The sequence below is a fragment of the Osmerus mordax genome, chromosome 16 (assembly GCF_038355195.1).
Source record: "Osmerus mordax isolate fOsmMor3 chromosome 16, fOsmMor3.pri, whole genome shotgun sequence".
NCBI lineage: Eukaryota > Metazoa > Chordata > Actinopteri > Osmeriformes > Osmeridae > Osmerus > Osmerus mordax.
This window is the reverse complement of record NC_090065.1, coordinates 16,000,461-16,020,362: the sequence shown is the minus strand read 5'-3', so window position 1 is coordinate 16,020,362 and position 19,902 is coordinate 16,000,461. Positions and strand designations below refer to the sequence as shown.

Genomic DNA, 19,902 nt, shown 5'->3' with positions numbered 1-19,902 from the left:
ATCTGTGCGTGATGAGCTTGTGCAGCTATTCTAAATTCCGCCTCCCTCCTCCACAGTGTGGTACATTCGGTCTCTATAGGGATCGAAGAGTTGATGGAGCTACGTTTGGTGTTTTATGGGGGTGGCGAAGTCCAAGCTTAAAAACATGATGATGGCAGAATGAGGTGCAGGCGAATGTTCGTTCGTTCTCATTTCTCAGGTTTATGTTGAAGACCTGTTTTTAAAGGCGCTTAGGAGTATTTCGTCCTGGTGTGAATCACAGCTTCAGGAGGTTTTCATCCTGTTTGATAGATTCGTCGATCAGTAGCCTACCAGTTTTCCGGTCCAAGATGAATGGATCCCGCAAAAGGGGTTTTCTATGTTAGGGTAGGCTACATCATAAAGTATCAAATAATCTTGATATTAAATAGACTGTATTAATAATCTTGATATTAAATAGACTGTATTAATAATACACAATACTGCATATTTTACAAGACAGCAGACAATGACTGGAACGTTTTGAATAAGCGTGTATTCACTGCATTATCTATTACCCCTAGGGAACCTTTAACAGTTTGCAAGTAAACCTAAAACAGACAGGTTTACAAATGTCACTTCTTGTGTAGCCTACTGTACTGCAGAAGGCATGTAAAAATGTTAATGTTACAATTTAACCTATCATGTTCTTCAGAGACCCAGGAGAGACAAAGTGATCCCACCTCAGATCTATCATGTATCACGGTGAACAAATTATGGCATCTATTCTAGTCTATTCTCCCCCCTACACACATACACACAGTCTGCATGTGTAACTGCGTTATGTGTAAATTGGTTCTGATTAGGTATTGTGACGTAAACTATTTCACTGGAGTGGAAGCCCGAGTGAGCCTGAGACTCAACTAAAGTACAGATCACAGAGGATGGAGAGCACATCCAAAGCCCAACTCTCACTTCAGATAGACAGTCTAAGACAGTCTTACAGAGACATCATCAGTGATACATATTGGCCAAATGTTGTGCCTTTAGGGAACTACTAATTGTCATGCACACACTACTACTAGGGAGTCAGATGGCTGAGCGGTTAGGGAATCGGTCTATTAATCAGAAGGTTGCCGGTTCGATTTCTTGCTGTGCAAAATGATGTTGTGTCTTTGGGCTAGGCACTTCACCCTACTTGCCTCGGGGGAATGTCCCTGTACTTACTGTAAGTCGCTCTGGATAAGAGCGTCTGCTAAATGACTAAATGTAAATGTACTACATAGTATTGTATAATACATAGAATGAGCTTGTTTTAACACAGGTTCAAATCCAACAAATGGGAGACTTCACACCATTTACATCTTATATGCAGCAGTTTGTTGATCAGAAATTCTAAATATATGGTTGGTGTGATGTTTTACTAGCCACCACCCCAGGCCTGTATCTGTGACATGTGAATGGGATGAGAGACTGAACTTCCCTGAGACACAGCCTTTGATAGGCTGACAGAAAATTCCTCTGCAGAGTTAAGCCTGTCGATAGGCTGTTGGCATGGCAACCCATCTAGTGCTGGCTTGGGGTAACACATCACAGGTGCTGATTCCCCATTAATACACTAGGGACCATAGTGCATAGTAGTGTTTACCAGCACACACACACACACAGGGGCCTGCCAACCACATGCAATAAACACAAAAGTACAAAGAAAGTGTTCTCCACATTATGCATTGGCATGGTTGTTCAATCAAACCACATTCTCTCTCAAATACACACACACAAACACACACAATCTAATTCCCTATAGACTTGGAATCTTACAAAATCCCATTAATTCTCCTGCATTGTGTAAGATATATAGCACTGTCCCTGGAGCAGGAATTAGGTGCAATGTAGCCCAAAGCACCAACACTCCAAGAATATTCAAAACATCACCTGAGTCCATTTTGGCCCTGCAGTTTGGAGCAAATTCATCATACTCTGTGGTCAAAATGCACACGTGTATGATGACAAGCAGGAGGGGTGGGAGGCAGATGTATTGAGGAACTTGAGGTCATTTTAGGGTTCCCAAGAAAGGTCATTGCGTTAAAGAGAAAATGAATCTGTTGAGGTTTGAAGGCTGATTGACAACACGAGATGAGCTCAGTGTCACATCGGTCCTAATCATTTTTGGGACAGAGCTGTATGAAGAACGGAAATCATCTGAGTAAGAAAGTCATTAAGCGAGTATCCGCAGCAACGGGGAACCTTTACAAGGACCTTGAGCCCTTGCAGCGTCCTCAGACACAACGTCGAGGATGTTTGGATGTACAATCACCTGTATATCCATATCTCCCCCAAATGTTATTTTCTAAAAAAGATTTGAAATTACAGTCTATACTCAGAAGTATTAAAACATATTGTTCACACTGATTCAGTATGCAAAGACAGGCAACAGAATAGCCAACATACGAAACAGCTCCAATTGCTAGGAGATCTGTATTTCGATGTCCTTGAGGAAGAAAACGTCATTATAAAAATTAATATAGCCTACTGACGAAATTATTGCGGGGGGGACAGTTTTACACAATTTTGTTGTAGTTTTCCCTTTGAGATAAAAATTGCTTTAAAATAATGAAAAAGATGGAGAGTGAGAGAGAATGTTTTGGCAATGTGAGCGCGATACAGGTGGTCAAGAGTAGCCTACTCACCGCTTCCCCCTCGGCCCGTCCTATTCCCTTTTTTCTCGGTTTAACTCCTCGAGCCTTCAGTCTGATACCGTCAGCTATGTCCCTCCATTGCGCCTTTGTAGAATGGTGTAGATTAGAAAATCAAAAATATTGCCTCATACGTCAACTTAGGCCTATATAGCCTACCATGGTTCGCGTCATTTAATTATTTCTAGTTTTTATCCTTGGTTCCACACAGTTAGTGTCCTGTCGTAGGATGTTTTGGCTACTCTTCCTTTGTTTTATTGTCTGAATCACATCACAACGGCCTGTTGCTGGAGCTAATACAACTCAACACTCCAAACTTCTCTGCGTTGCGTTAAATTCTATGCGCATGACATACGACAGGTAGGTTGAAGCCCCGGAGTGACATCGTCTTTGGCATAGGCTACATTTAATTTATACCTTTAAATATTTCTGATATAGATCTCAAACGCTCCATTCATGTCACAGTCGGGAGATTTAGAGTGTCGTGCAATGCAGGCTACATTCCCTCGATTTCTTCTCCGTGGATCGTTGAAAAATAAAATAAAGACGTGTTTGTTATTACCTGTGAAGCCAGATGCACATTTCAATCTAGTTGACGGCAGAAGAAAACGTATGTATATCACAACCTGCTGACATGGGCTAGCCTACTCTATTTGTGTCCCCCTCTATGTGAAAACGGCGAAATGTTCCACTTCTCACACACTCAAAGGCGTCTATTATTCGATGGAGCCTGTGGCTCATATTGCGTATTGAAGTGTAATTGTGCGCATGTGGATAGATTTCTTCTCGTTGGAATCCACTTACATCGTGGCTGCCTCTCACAGCTGTGGCCCTTGGGGAAAACACTGGGTGATATGAATTGGATCCAGGGTGACCAACACTCTTCTGAAACATAAACACCAAGAATAGCTCCACTGTCCTATAATTTGGTCAGAGGCAACACTTTGACTACAAAAAAATCTTGTAGGGCCTAAGCATTTTGGCATAATGCGTGAGTGTGCGCGAGAGAGACGAGAAAAGGGAGAGTCATTGCGTGGGCGATACAAATCAACATTGTCAACGATGGTTCAGTGCACAAACAATTATTGTAAATTAGGTCTATAATCTGACAATTTAATTTCCATTTTATGTTTGATGCGAAAAATACAGATTTCTAATTGAGTAATTATTAAACTGTCATTGACAAAATGGAAATTCAAATCGACATACACAGGCCTAATTTACTAGATTTTAGCCATTGTCTGGCAAGCAACAGGAAAGTAAAAGCGCACAGGATAACGCACGCCCTTCCCTCTGTGTGGGATCTCAGAATGTGAGATTTCGAACCATGAGGGGGCAGGAGCCACAACGCACTTGCACATAATAGTAACTTGAAGTAGACTATACAAACTTTTCATTTGAGTATGTTCATTGGAAATTAACTTTCAATAGAACGTTTTATCAAACAAATGTTTACGAAACAGAAGCCGAGCAGGGCATGGCTTTAACCAGTGAGTATGGCAAATAAGATGTATAGCATTTATATGACTGAAATATTCATGACAGCTTTCAGCGACTTTTTGTGACACACAGAAGCATGCGTCCATTGTTAGTTGAATGTCCTTAGTATGTGGATTGATAAGAAGTGCTTGATTTGTCACATGAATATTGCTTCAGATCATGTGTTATTAGCATCTGTTGTTATTATTATTAATAGTTACAGTAAGTTGTCTGTTGGGAACAGGGCTTCTGCTGCTCTACGTGTTTGCCACTGAGGTGTTGGATGCAGAGACCAGACCGATAGACTTTGTATGTGACAGAGAGTCCAGGAGGGGCATCAACACTGTGGTTGCGATGGAGGCTGCTCTGGTATGTGTGTATGATATGTATGTACGTATGTATGTATGTATGTATGTATGTATGTATGTATGTATGTATGTATGTATGTATGTATGTATGTATGTATGTATGTATGTATGTATGTATGTATGTATGTATGTATGTAATGTATGTATGTATGTATGTATGTATGTATGTATGTATGGTGTTGTGTTGTATCCATATCCATGGGGCTTGGATCGCCCAGTCATTTTTGTCTCTTATTTTTTCAGGCAGATTGTTATGCATTGTCAACTCTGCCCTTCCCAGTCCAGCTGCCCTGTATCAAAGTTCACAAAGCATCCTGGGACAACAAATCAGTATGTCATTGCACACATTTAATTCAGTCAAACACAGAAAGGAGGGGTCTATTGGGGTGCAGTATACCTGTGCATGTTTGTATTTATGTTATTGTCAATAACAGGTGATAGAATCCATGTTTCTCTCTTTCATTCTCTTTCTTTTCTCCTTAGCACCAGGAGAAGCAGGGGGACATCATGGCATCTTTGGGGGCTCTAGCAGAAGGGGTGAGATCTGTCACGCTAGTGAGGATTCTTCCTGGATGTGCCTCTTCTCTGCTTGAACGACTGGAACACAGCATCAACAACTACTTGCACATACTCACACACTTGGAGGTGAGCTGAAGAAGTTCTTAAACATGCACACACACTATATGGCCCCACAGGAGATATGTAGTCACACAAGCAATACCCACAGTGGTGACAGACACTACACAGCATATAGGTCTTATGAAACACTTGTTGATGTGCTTGCCGGGCCAGAATCAGTTTCCCGTGAAACAGGAGTATCCTGCTTTCCTGTAATCCCTCTCCTACTCACTGATACGCCACTTGTGTGACGTCTGGCCTTCCTTCCTCAGGTCGTGTAGCTGATAGGGGAGCAAACTTTAACTATAAGAGAGCCATTGAGCACGAACCATGGCCTATACGGCATGAAAAATACTTTTCATTAGCTGATGGTTTGCATGGTACAGTGAATCTCTCTTTTTTCTCTTTCTCCCTGGCTCCCCCTCCCACCTTCTCTATCAACCAATTTCCTTGCTCGTTGTTTATGTGGACCAGCAGGTGTCAATGGTGAGTCCAGTGTTGTCCTGTGTTCCTCAGAGCAGCCAGAGTATGAAGACAGTACTGTGGACCTACAGCCGATTGATTACAGGCAAGCTGGAGTGGCTTATGTCTGACCTGATAGACAGATGTCCTCCCCTCGGACAGAAGTAAATGCAAATACTCTACTATTATAATCACAGTTGTCGAACAGCAGTCACACTGTTTGTAATAAAGCAGAGTCAAAAAGATGGGCCCAAATGTAACATTTCAAGTGCAGTTGAAAGAGAAAAGAACCCCTAGAGAGGACTGAGATACACTCCAAGTAGACAGGAGGACAAGGAGTTCCTCTAAAAGAATGAACATGTGATGGCGTATTGTTTGAAGGATCGACATACATTACCCTCTGCTGGTCTTGGAGAGGAACTTCAACCCAGGAACACGTGGCCAAAAGACTGAAGTATTTATATATTTGCTATGTTTCAGCTCAAAAACAAACAGGAACAGCTGTATCAACTAAGGAAACCCCTTCATAAATATTGGACTATTTTCAAAGGAATTCATGTTTACAGATGCCGAAATTAACATTTCGAAATGTGAGCAACATTCTGTATTCCTAGCTGAATGAGGTAGGGAGCGTAAACAAAGAGTGAAATTAAATTTGAGGTTCTCCTGTTTAATTGTAACTTGTCTAACTACATGCTTTTATTGTTCTTCCCTTTGGGACTTATTTGGTTTTCACAATGTATGCTTCATTGGCTACCCGCAATGTTTGGGGCTATCTCGTTGTTATGATCAGTGACCTATGCACGTTTGTAAAACTCTCTCTTGGAAGTCGCTTTGGATAAAAGCGTCTGCTAAATGCATAAATGTAAATTGTTGAATGCATTGAATTTCAATAGCTCCTTGGTCATGTGACCTACTGACCTCAAGCTCCTGTTTACAGTATCCACCGAGTAGCCTTATATAATACACAGACATTAGATTGTTAATTTTCATCTCAGGAGACATTTACATTGTCATTTAGCAGACGCTCTTATCCAGTGCGACTTACAGTAAGTACAGGGACATTCCCCCGAGGCAAGTAGGGTGAAGTGCCTTGCCCAAGGACACAACGTCAGTTTGCATGACCGGGAATCGAACTGGCAACCTTCGGATTACTAGCCCGATTCCCTCACCGCTCAGCCAACTGACATGAATTCAATTTAAATTTGTGTACAATTGTGAGTGATAAAATTGGACAAACAAAAGTGTGTGCAACATTTATGCCATACTCAGTGCACAATTTGATCCTTCAAACCAATTCCGATTCTACCAAAATATCTTACCCTTCCCTTGAAAGTGTTGTGGTTTATTGATTATTGGGCAGAATGGAAGGCGTATGTGTGGTACTCAGAGGTGAGAGGAAGGCCTAGGTCTAAGCTGTATGAACTGTACAGCAGAGAACATGTCCAGAACTAGTCTGAGTAAGGAATGTGGGAGCAGGGGAAGAGAAGAGAAGAGGAAAACAGCATAGATGGTGCCAGTCAAGAAAATGGTCTCCAGACAGACAGGGGGGGCAGGGAGAGTTGGCAGTTTCTGAGACTATTATGTATGTGTGCATCTCAAATAGTGAGGCTGTTATGGGTTCAGGAGTTTGTAAACAGGATTTTAGGACAGTAAGAAAGAGAGGTGCCAAGGGTTAGCAGCTGGGCGAACTCATGATTGAAGGCACAGTTACACCTTATTCCAGGATCTAAGGTCTTAACAGTGGCAGGTCAAGCTGACCTAGCCAGGGAAGTGAGTAGATACATATGGAGGTCTCATCAAGGGTGACGCATATTGCATGGGGATTAGGGGTAAACTGAGGGTTGAAGGAGGAATGGGAACATAGAGAGGGGTCTTTGAGGAGACATTAGAGATAATGGGTGCGCACACATCTTGGCTTTATTGAAGATAGGTTGGCCTTGGCCAAGGGTGGGAAGAGGGACCTTCTGAACATTGTGAAATCGTACCAAGCAGGGCGGGAGATATTCCTCATTTAGCCTATATAAGACAATGTGTTCATGTGTGTGATTGCTTTTTGTGTCTACTGTGACTACTACTGCTGAAGTAGTTAGTTTATTCAGCTAAGTGCTGAATAAACCATCGAGCCACCTTGACTTTGAAAGATATTCCATCTCCGACTCTATTTTTGATAATCCTTCTGAAGAATAAACTTCTACAAAAGCCACTTCCCCAAAACACATGAGCCTGACTACTGCCGGGAGGTAGGTAAAAAACAGACAAGTAGCCCATCCAATCATTGCATTCAATACTAATGCCGTCCAATCATTATTGATTGTTCGTGTTTATTACAGTCGTGCGATGCTCACAGATTTTGGATTGATATAATTTTACTGTCAAACCTTTACATGTGTTGGTTGCTATCAGGATGTGTAGTTAAATATGTGAACAAATATGACAAAAAGTGCTTCTCAATAACATTGCCTACCCTGCCTTTAACTTTGTATTGTCCGTCTTCCAGAATATCTCAGCTGGTTTGCAATGTAAGAGGTTTGATGTTTGTCTCAGTCTCCTTCCGTGTGTGTTATGTGTGTGCCATCTATCTTTTTCTCTGTTAATAGACACATAGACTGTAAAGTTTAAAATCAACTGTTTAATATGTTGGCTGGACAGCTAACACCATCATCTATTATTTTTATTATTTTTTTATTGATCGGATTTAGTTTTGAGTTTTTGTTTGGATTAACTCATGAATGGCTGTTTGTTACCAGCGTTGTGAAGTCTAGAAGGTCTGTTGCTAAACAATATTGTTATGTCTGTACACTGAGTTCACAATAACACATAATTATATTATAAATTAGTTGAAGTGTGATGTTGGTGTTGTTTTATGTTTGGTAGACTAGCACATGATTCCGGGTGTTGTCGTCGTTGTGTATGGTTGAAGAAACAACATAGTAAAAGTTTACTGGAAGCTAATGGTCAGACTGTCTCAGACTTTAGGGGGCTGTTTGGGGCTCTACAAGACGAGATGATTCTTGATTAGGGAATTATGCACAACAACAATGTCAAAGGGTGCTCTTACTTGAGCCACACAACTTATTACTTTCTCAAGCAGCAACAATTACATTTCAAGTGGAGTCTGCAGCTGAGTGTTCTGCAACATAGGGGTGGGCGGATAGGACCTAAAGTATTGATACTTTTGAGACTGATTGATGTTGTATCAAAAGGATAGATCCTCACGTAAAAATATCGAAACAAATGTTTATTTCAGTGATTGTATTTATTCAGCATGAAATATAATGTTTAAAATAAGCTTTGAAGCTAATAATATGCCGCTCCTTCCAATCTCGTACGCACACATTGGTATGTATTCTTTATTATTATTGGGTGTGGCTGCCTTTGGAAAGGCACAACTTATATCCTCTCTCATATATTGTAGCGTCCCTGACATGGGTTGGTATAAGTCGGAGGCACAGACTTACTATTTCACAGTTAAGACTTTATTTGTCAACAATACACAGGGAGCTATTTTAGGCTACTGCCCACTTCCTACAGTACAGGGTCACCACAATATTTTTTTATTAACGGCTGTGTCTGCCGCTGATAAGGCACAACCTATATTCTCATATATATTTATAAATTTACTAATTATTTTCCCACCCCTAAATCTCCATACATTTTTGCACTACATAGACAATGTCAGTGTGAAAATGTTCGTCTTGGTCACGATTGTGTTGCTTGAATCCGCAAGTACTTCATGGCCTAACTCCAAGACTCATTCCACTCTTGACCACAAAGAACATCAAAAGTCGACTACAATATGCCAGGAGGAATTTGGATAAGACTACAGTGTTTTGGGAGACAATTCCATGCACTGATGAAACCAAACTGGAACTGTTTGGACATATGAACCAACGGTATGTCTGGCGTGCGAAAAGCCAGGCTTATGACCAGAAGAATACCATCTCCACGGTCAAGCATGGAGGTGGGTCATTGATGATGTGGGGCTGTTTTTCTGCGGCAGGAACTGGTAATCTTGATCGTGTACCTGATCGTGTACCTTGATCACCATTGCCCTCCAGTCTGCCAGAGCAGCCTCAAGATCATCCGTCATCATTCTGCTGGACCTTTCTGCAGCATTTCATACGGTTAATCATCAGATCCTGCTCGCTAGACTTCCGACTTCCGTGCCAGAGATGGGCATCTCTGGCACTGCACTTCAGTGGATCTCATCCTACCTGTCGGGAAGATCCTAGCAGGTCTCCTGGGGAGGCAAAGTGTCAGGCCCCCGCCAGCTCTCCACTGGTGTCCCACAGGGCTCTGTCCTTGGACCCCTCCTCTTCTCCCTGTACACCACCTCCCTTGGACCAATCATCACCTCCCATGGCTTCTCCTACCACTGCTACGCTGACGACACACAGCTGTACCTGTCGTTCCCCCCGACTGATCCGGGGATCTCAGCTAGGATCGAGGCCTGCATCACAGACATCTCTGCCTGGATGACCAAGCACCACCTCCAGCTGAACCTCAACAAAACTGAACTTCTCATCATCCTGGCCAAACCATCCATCTCCCACAACCTCTCAATCACCCTGGGATCTGCGACGGTGACCCCTTCTTCCTCTGCCAGGAACCTCGGGGTTACCATGGATGACGAGCTCTCCCTCACAGCCCACATTGCTGCAGTCTCCCGGTCGTGTAGATTCACCCTCTACAACATCCGGAAGATCAGGAGATACCTGTCTGAGCATTCTACCCAGCTGCTAGTCCAAGCACTTGTCCTCTCCAAGTTGGACTACTGCAACATGCTGCTCGCCGGTCTCCCAGCATGCGCAACCCGCCTTCTCCAGAGGATTCAGAACGCAGCAGCCCACCTGGTCTTCAATCTACCCAGACGCTCCCATGTTACCCCGCTCCTCATCTCCCTCCACTGGCTTCCCATCACGGCCCGTATCAGATTCAAGACCCTGGTACTGACCTTCCGAGCGGTGAACAGGACTGCACCGGACTACATCAAGTCTCTCCTCCAGCCATACACCCCCACCTGCCACCTACGGTCTTCTTTTGACAACCGTCTGGTGGTCCCACCTCTCAAGAGTGTCCGACCCAAGCTCTTCTCCTGTCTGGCCCCCCAATGGTGGAATCACCTCCCCACCTCCATCAGAGACACTGACTGTCTCCCCACCTTCAAGAAAAGGTTAAAGACGCACTTGTTCCGGGGGTACAACGGTACTTAGGAATGATTTGCTGGACCTGATTTCCTCCAGGAAAACAATGACTTGTTGCTATTGTTGGTTAGTTGTAACTGATTTAACTTATTGTACTCACTGTGAATTATATTATTGTGGCTTGCTTTCCTACAGGTACACTCTTGCACTTCAGGTTGTCGTCGTGGTTGTCGTCATCTGCCGCTGGCCAGGGGGTCGGATCGCGGGGGCAGCAACCTAAGCAGGGAGGCCCAGACTTCCCTCTCCCCCGGCCACTTCCAGCAGCTCTTCCTGGGGGACCCCGAGGCATTCCCAGGCCAGCCGAGAGACATAGTCCCTTCAGCGTGTCCTGGGTCTTCCCCGGGGCCTCTTCCCAGTGGGACGTGCCCAGAACACCTCACCAGGGAGGCGTTCAGGAGGCATCCTGATCAGATGCCCGAGCCACCTCAACTGGCTCCTCTCGACGCGGAGGAGCAGCGGTTCTACTCTGAGCCCCTCCCGGATGACCAAGCTTCTCACCCTATCTTTAAGGGAGAGCCCGGACACCCTGCGGAGAAAACTCATTTCGGCCGCTTGTATTCGCGATCTCGTTCTTTCGGTCACTACCCACAGTTTGTGACCATAGGTGAGGGTAGGAACGTAGATCGACTGATAAATAGAGAGCTTCGCCTTTTGACTCAGCTCCTTCTTCACCACGACGGACCGATGCAGAGCCCACATCACTGCGGACGCCGCACCAATCCGCCTGTCGATCTCACGCTCCATTCTTCTCTCACTCGTGAACAAGACCCCAAGATACTTGAACTCCTCCGCTTGGGTCAAGATCTCCTCCCCGACCCGGAGATTGCACTCCACCCTTTTCCGGTCGATAACCATGGCCTCAGATTTGGAGGTGCCGCTTCGCATTCGGTTGCGAACTGCTCCTGTGAGAGCTGAAGGTCACGGCCCGATGAAGCCATCAGGACCACATCATCAGCAAAAAGCAGCGACCCGATCCTGAGGTCACCAAACCGGACCCCCTCAACGCCCTGGCTGCGCCTAGAAATTCTGTCCATATAAAGTTATGAACAGAATCGGTGACAAAGGGCAGCCCTGGCGGAGTCCAACCCTCACCGGGAACAAGTTCGACTTACTGCCGGAAATGCGGACCTAACTCTGACACCGGTCGTACAGGGACCGGACAGCCCCGATCAGGGAATCCAGTACCCCGAACTCCCGGAGCACCCCCCCACATGAGACCCCAAGGGACACGGTCGAACGCCTTTTCCAAATCCACAAAACATGTGTAGACTGGTTGGGCGAACTCCCATGCACCCTCCAGGACCCTGCCGAGGGTGTAGAGCTGGTCCACAGTTCCACGGCCAGGACAAAAACCACATTGCTCCTCCTAAATCCGAGGTTCGACAATCCGACGGACCCTCCTCTCCAGAACCCCTGAATAGACTTTCCCAGGGAGGCTGAGGAGTGTGATTTGATGTATTTGATGTTGTTGGGTGTCACAAAACGGAATATAATACGAAAAAGTAGCTACTTTTTGCAATGATTCTTCTTTCCCCCACAATGCATTGCATGACATTACATTGGGGAGACGATCAATCAAACCCCCTTTAGAGACCATTGAAATCGATTCGAAATAAACACTAGGCTAGTACCAGAGAATGTCTAATATGGTCTCTGCTAGTACCATCAAAACATGGGACATCTAATCGTAAATGTGTTTACAACGTCGGGGAAAATATTTAATTAGGGATGATCTTGGGGGGATTTCTAGGTGGGACTGGCAAGTTAGCCCATAGATAGCATGATGTCTTCTTTCTAGATCTAGATAAGATTACCGGTAGTACTAGTCTACTTATCTGAACTACAGCTAACGACATGATTGTCCGGGACAAGTGGATTTTTTTGTAGGGCAGAGAAATGTACCTGCCCCACTGGACAAGTTTAAACTCAAACAAAATAAAATGCCATGTTACTGTACTTGCAGTGCTAGCTATTGTTAGTTTGCTAGCTGTATATAACATTTCACTGGGTCTTGCAGCTGTTTGATTGACTGAAATTATTGTGAAATGTTATGTTCTACTAGCCATTTGCCTACTTTTGCAAGTCACAGTATTTCCAAGCCCTGATAGTGTAACTGGGAAGACGCAGTAATTCCTCTTTCAAGTAATAAGCCCCCGTTCAAGTGTTGAGCGTTAAATTAGCTGCACAGTCTGTAGAGATATTGGGACGAAGCTGCAATACAGTACATAACAGAAAGTGTTTCATTCTGCAAAAATTGTGTAAATGTTTAATGTAACAAATACATTTTTTATAACACCTCAATTGTTATCATTGGGTGTGCTTTGCCTTTGGCAAGGGCACAACCTTTGTTCTCTCACATATATATTTGGGTGTGCTTTGCCTTCGGCAAGGGCACAACCTTTGTTCACTCACATATATCATTCTTTTTATTGTTTCTTTTCGCACTCCTAAGGATGCCTCAATATTTGGACTACATAGACAACATAGATGTCAAAAGGTTCATCTTGGTAGCGATTGCGTTGCTTGTATTTTATTTACGTTCCGTTGCACGGTTTAAGTTGAAATTCCGTTTTTGTGGTGAAAAGTGAAGCTAACGGTGGCTAACTTGCTAGCTACAGTCACTGACGCTACTAACGTCACTAACGTCACGAAAACTCGCGTGACTATCCCTAGCAGAACATTAGCAGCTCGTTAACTTCTGGGAGATAGCTAGGCTAACTGCTTTACTGCAAGGCAGCTGCAGAAACGCCACAAGCAAAGAGGCCTGGGTGATAAGTATTTGTTCATTTTACCTTGTGACATGACACACAATTGTGATGTGTAATGTACAATATAAGCTGATATTATTACGGAAGTACATCTACTTTCGGAAACAGTAGTCTACTATTTCACTAAAGCATTAGCATCATGACATTAGCCTCTGTTATCAGGGCAACACATACTACAGCGGTCTACGATGCATCTGTTTTCAATCATTAAAATAAACATTCCTCACTAATACATTTTCGTTGTAGGATTTATTATGACATTAGATTACAAGTAAACAATTTGTGGGTGAAATTATCATTATCTGTGGTTTCAAACCAGTGTAGCTCACTGCAACGCTGTAGCCTACGCGAGACACACTAGTCTAGTAGCTAACAAAAACATCTCCACAGCTGTTTACAGTAGGAAGTCAAACGGCGACAGAACATGTTCGGCACTACCCTTACTTAAATCAAAAGTCTTTCAATAGGTGAAACTATCTGACTAGTGACTACTAACCTGAACTCCATTGCCACAGCCTAAAATTTGTCCATCTGTTCATGAAAATTATTCATTTAAGCCTAAACCGTACAACGGAACGTTGAATCGAATTCAACCAACGCAATCGCTACCAAGACGAACACAGTCTAGTATTGTACTGTAGTAGTACAATTTACCGGGGCAGCTTCTCCACACAGGGCTATATCGCATTTTGCATTGTTATTGACAATGATCGCTACCACTGAGATTTTTATGAATGAGGGATTTCCCCCTAAATAAATGCCAAGCTTATTTACGTTTTTGGTGTTCGTTATGGACAAGCCGTGTCTAGCACAAAAGTCCAACAACAAAACACCGCTCTGGTTCAGATCGGGGGGGCCGTTCCTCCCAATCACGCCCCTCCAGGTCTCACTGTCGTTGCCCACATGAGCATTGAAGTCCCCCAGGAGGACGAGGGTATCTCCGGTAGGAGCGCTTTCCAGCACCCCCCCCAGAGACTCCAAAAAGGGTGGGTACTCTGAGCTGCCGTTTGGTGCGTAAGCACAAACCACAGTAAGCACCTGTCCCCACACCCGAAGGCAGAGGTCCACCGGGGTGAACCCCAATGTACAGGCGCCGAACCGAGGGGAAACAAGTATTCCCACCCCAGCTCAACGCCTCTCACCAAGGGGCAACTCCAGAGTGGAAGAGAGTCCAGCCCCTCTCAAGGAGACTGGTTCCGGAGCCGATACTATGCGTTGAGGCGAGGCCGACTATATCTAGCCGGAACCTCTCTACCTCGCGCACCAGCTCAGGCTCCTTTCCCGCCAGCGAGGTGACGTTCCACGTCCCTAGAGCTAGCTTCTGCAGCCGAGGATCGGACCGCCAAGGCCCCCGCCTTCGGCTGCCGCCCGTCTCACACTGCACCCAACCCCCATGACCCCTCCTGCGGTGAGCCCACTGTCATTTAGTCCCACGTTGTCTCTTCGGGCTGTGCCCGACCGGGCCCCATGGGAAAAGGCCCGGCCACCAGGCGCTCGCCATCGAGCCCCACCCCCGGGCCTGGCTCCAGGGGGGGGGGCCCCGGTAACCCGCTTCCGGGCAGGGGCAACTGAGTACCATTGTTTGTTTTCTTCATGGTAGGTTTTTGAGCCACGCTTTGTCTGGTCCTTCGCCTGGAACCTGTTTGCCTTGGGTGACCCTACCAGGGGCATAAACCAGGGGGAGTCAGATGGCTGAGCGGTGAGGGAATCGGGCTAGTAATCCGAAGGTTGCCAGTTCGATTCCCGGTCATGCCAACTGACGTTGTGTCCTTGGGCAAGGCACTTCACCCTACTTGCCTCGGGGGGATGTCCCTGTACTTACTGTAAGTCGCTCTGGATAAGAGCGTCTGCTAAATGACTAAATGTAATGCAATGTAATAAAGCCCCCGACAACATAGCTTCCAGGATCACTAGGACACGCAAACCCCTCCACCGCGGTAAGGTGGTGACTCAGGGAGGGGTATATATATACCCTTACAAAAGAGAAGTATACTTCAAGTTTATTTTGTGTGTATACTTAGTATAAAAAGTATACTATTATCATGGTACTTAAGAGTATACTAGCAGTGTACTTATTTATATTTACAATTACATTTAGTCATTTAGCAGACGCTCTTATCCAGAGCAACTTACAGTAAGTACAGGGACATTCTCCCTAACAACTCAGCCACCTGACTCCCCAATTTATATACTATTTTTGTAGTAAGTAAACTGAATTGGCCCACTTTTTAGGTCATTTAGTACACTTTAAAGTACACTTATAGTGTATTTGAGGTTTACTTTTGAATACTGTAAAGTAGCCTTTGTAGTGCACTTTCAGTTCATAAAGTATACTTCCTAAAGTACCTCAAAGTATACTTTGCAATACTTTCAAGTGCACTTTCAATTAATGTAAGTACGTTAAGAAGTAAACTTAATAAATGTCAATTGACTCTGATTTACTAATATATTTAAATGTTTAGGGGCCCTTCACACATCGCTGATCTTGCGTCACTTGGCGAGAACGGGGGCCTTCGCCAAGTGAAACCACATATTCTTATCTGAAAGAAGCAAATTATTGTGTATTCACTCATGTTGAATTAATCCAGCTCCTCTTATGAAACGTAACACTCATTTAACTCATGGTTACAATGGTAAACCGGCACAACAATGACAATTACCACGCAACAAAACACTACATTCTAAGCAGACACATTAAAAAAACGAAATTCATGAAGTTATATTTGTATTTCGAACAAACGGCAAACTTATCTGCAAATTGTTACATTATTTACTGCCTTGCATCATGGGAATTGACCAGCCAATGAGCCACGCTATCTTAATTTTTTCACGTCCTTATTTTGTTCTTCAGTCAGTTTGACAGTATAACCTTCAAATGCACAATGCAACCCTTCTGTCTGCTTCTTTCTCAAGTAGCTTTTTAGTTTTTTCCATTAATACTCCAATTGATAATTATTAGTATAAAAGTATAGGGCTTCAAAATGTTTTGGCAGTAATTAAGGTTACAGCTTCAGTACGAAAAAATATTCAATGTGCAATGCATATTAGATTTTCCTAGACATGAATAATTAGAATGAGATGGATCTAAAGAATTTAACCTGAAATGTAGGCCTACTTCAAAATTATTTTGACTGTTTTTGCTGTATAATAATAGAAAACGTACATCTTACTTCGGAAGAAATGTATACAATTTTCTGTTTCGAAGCATACTTCTTAAAAGTATATCAAAAGTGAACTATTTTCAAAGCATACTTAAAAGTATATCAAAAGTGAACTATTTACTAAGTATACTCCTTAAAAGTATATCAAAAGTGAACTATTTTCAAAGCATACTTAAAAGTATATCAAAAGTGAACTATTTTCTAAGTATACTCCTTAAAAGTATATCAAATGTGAACTAAAAGTGTACTATCCTTTAATATACTTCTTTTTTGTAAGGGTACACATATATTATGTAATGCTCTATACTAAAACATGTATCCAATTGTGATCAATTGATTTAATAAAGAACATATGAGATCATGCAACAGGATGCTTTCTGTGCAAGTAAGGTCGCGCTGAAATGTATCTGTGTAAAGTAAGATCATGCTAAATTGTAACTTCGGTGTGTGGGCAAGAATGCCGATGTCAGGCAAACTGTTTTGTGAGGCGAGTTTGTGATGCTCACGGACCGCAGTGACCACAATAGGGCCTCTCAGCGCTTGGGAGTAAAAGTGTCAACTTGGGAGATAAGGTAATGTGAGTCAGGTGGCTGAGCGGTGAGGGAATCGGGCTGGTAATCCGAAGGTTGCCAGTTCGATTCCCGGTCATGCAAACTGATCCTCCCCCTGTCCCCCCTTTCACACTACCCCTCCCCTTGGAGACCCTGCCCCACCTGCATCCCCTTGGAGACCTTGCCCCACCTGCATTCCCTTGGAGACCCTGCCCCCCCCCTTTCACACTGGATGATCTACCCCTTCCCCTTGGAGACCCTGCCCCACTTTCCCCCATACATCATCGACCCTGGCCTGGTCTGCCTCACCCCTTCACCTGGAGACACGACCCCCCCCCCTTCCTTGGAGGCGCAGCTCCCATCTCCCTGCACGCCATCAGGACCTTGGGGCGATCTACTCCCTTCCCTGGAGCCCCCCTCCCTTGGATTACCTCAGACCTGTGGGTCTTGTCTGCCCCCCTCCCTGAGTAGACCTGTGGGTCTTCTCCGCCCCCTCCCTCTCCGAACATCACCAGATCCTTGGACTGCCCACCTTGTGCCACCATGAATGCCCTGGACATTTAATTGGACAACCACATTCCCACCCCACGGTCTTCTGATCAATTGCCTGTCACAGACCACCCTCTCTGGGGGGTACAAGAACTGTCTCCCGAGGACAGGGAGACAGAACTTGGTGTGGGCAGAACTCTCTCTGATCTCTGTCACGACCACTTTCTCAACGAAGGCCTTCGTTTGTTCTATTCTGAGACTGTTTCTTACATTAAAAAACAGTAATCAAAATATCGTATCGTCTCCAATTTCAATTTGAATCAGTAGATCTAGCTTACTGTAGGAAATCTCCCATTGAATCCTCTCTAGCTTTGCTTCGGCTAAAGATGGACGACGATGATGACCATATATGCATTATTCATGCCTACAGTACGGTGTTCTGTACAAATACCACTTTGACATACATGATCCGCTGGCTAGATGTAACATGATCTTATCTACTACCCACAATAGTTCAGCCTTTTTGCAGCAGCATTTTAATCAGAGTTAGAGTAGCTTTTGCAGTTGCACAACAAAGTTAGGTAATGTGATGAGATTGAATTTAAAAGTATTTAAAAAACTCACCAGGGACAACGACAACATCGGCAAACCTGCACCATGGATTATTATATTTGTCATCTTTAAATTCAGTGTCTGAACAGGACTGGGTGTGCAGGCACACATGATTAGTTTCTCCTCCATCTTGATACTGAAACCTAGATTCTAGGTTAGAAATGTTGACAATGACCAACGGTTGCTACGTTACAAGAAACAAGGAATCAATCCGATTGGCCAACGCTCTTCACTGTTCCAACTTTTTTCTGTTTTTACGTCTTTCAATTATTATTACTTTTCAGAATGGGTTTTATTCGCCAAGAAACTTCACACAGACCAGAAGTTTACTGTGGCAGGAAGGTGCACACATTAAACATATAAGTGCGATATAGCCCTGTGTGGAGAAGCTGCCCCGGTAAATTGTACTACAACGGTACAGTACTGCTGTGTTCGTCTTGGTAGCGATTGCGTTGGTTGAATTCGATTTAACGTTCCGTTGTACGGTTTAGGCTGAAATTAATTATTTTCATTAACAGATTGACAAAGTTTAGGCTGTGGCAATGAAGTTCAGGTTAGTCGTCAGATAGTTTCACCTATTGAAAGACTTTTGATTTAAGTAAGGGGAGTGCCGAACATGTTCTGTCGCCGTTTGACTTCCTAAACAGCTGTGTAGATGTTTTTGTACTGTGTCTCGCGTAGGCTACAGCGTTGCAGTGAGCAACACTGGTTTGAAACCACAGGTAGTGATAATTTCACTAACAAATCGTTTACTTGTAATCTAATGTTAATCCTACAACGAAAATGTATTTGTGAGGAATGTTTATTTTAACGATTGAAAACAGATGCGTCATAGACCACTGTGGTATGTGTTGCCCGAGCAACAGAGGCTAATGTCATGCTAATGCTTCAAATAGTGAAATAGTAGACTACCGTTTCCGAAAGTAGATGTGGGCCTACTTCCTTAATAATATCAGCTAATATTGTACATTACATTTCACAATTGTGTTTCACATTACAAAGTAAAATGAGTAAATAGTTATAACCCTGGCCTCTTTGCTTGTGGCGTTTCTGCAGCTGTCTTGCAGTAAAGCTATAGTTAGCCTAGCTATCCCCCAAGTTAATAGATGCGAAACGACGGGTCACTAACGTCACGTGTTTTCGTGACGTTAGTGACGTAAGTAACTTCAGTGACTGTGGCTAGCAAATTAGCCACCGTTAGCTTCACTTTTCGCCACAAAAACTTAACTTGAGCCTAAACCATGCAACGGAACGAAAATAAAAATACAAGCAACTCAATCGCTACTAAGACGAAACTTTTGACACCTAGGTTGTGTATGTAGGCTGAGGTTATTGACTAATATTGACTGAGGTTTAGGGGGGCAAAAAGAAGAAAAATAATAATAAATATAGCTGCAATCATCAAGGGGCCAAGCAGCATTCGATATGGAAATTCAGTAGCTAAAGAAGCAAAGCAAAACTTTAATAAAAAACATTCGCTTTTTTAAAATCGCATTATACTTTTCGGCAACGCGGTGGCACTATCGCAAAACT

The 19,902-nt window shown here is 43.8% G+C and overlaps 2 protein-coding genes across 2 annotated transcripts in view; one reads left to right on the top strand and one right to left on the bottom strand.

Moving 5' to 3' along the window:
* The window catches only part of clcn2a (chloride channel, voltage-sensitive 2a), a 129,297-nt gene extending 126,515 nt beyond the window's left edge, over positions 1–2,782 (bottom strand). Inside the window, exon 1 of the mRNA XM_067253879.1 lies at positions 2,649–2,782. The gene's annotated coding sequence lies outside the window, so the exon portion shown is untranslated. The remainder of the gene's footprint in view (positions 1–2,648) is intronic.
* An 859-nt stretch (positions 2,783–3,641) lies between these two features.
* thpo (thrombopoietin) lies at positions 3,642–5,749 on the top strand. The gene is made up of 5 exons (XM_067253878.1): positions 3,642–3,645; positions 4,378–4,502; positions 4,745–4,831; positions 4,985–5,146; positions 5,594–5,749. Exons 1-5 carry the CDS (start codon positions 3,642–3,644, stop codon positions 5,747–5,749), a joined length of 534 nt encoding a protein of 177 aa, XP_067109979.1.
* The last annotated feature ends 14,153 nt before the right edge of the window (positions 5,750–19,902 follow it).

What these genes read in the sequence shown, in the direction of transcription:
- thpo (XM_067253878.1), top strand. An exon ending in CATCCTGGGACAACAAATCA is followed by an intron (nt 4,832 to 4,984) that starts GTATGTCATTGC and finishes TTTTCTCCTTAG; the next exon opens with CACCAGGAGAAGCAGGGGGA. An exon ending in ACATACTCACACACTTGGAG is followed by an intron (nt 5,147 to 5,593) that starts GTGAGCTGAAGA and finishes TATGTGGACCAG; the next exon opens with CAGGTGTCAATGGTGAGTCC.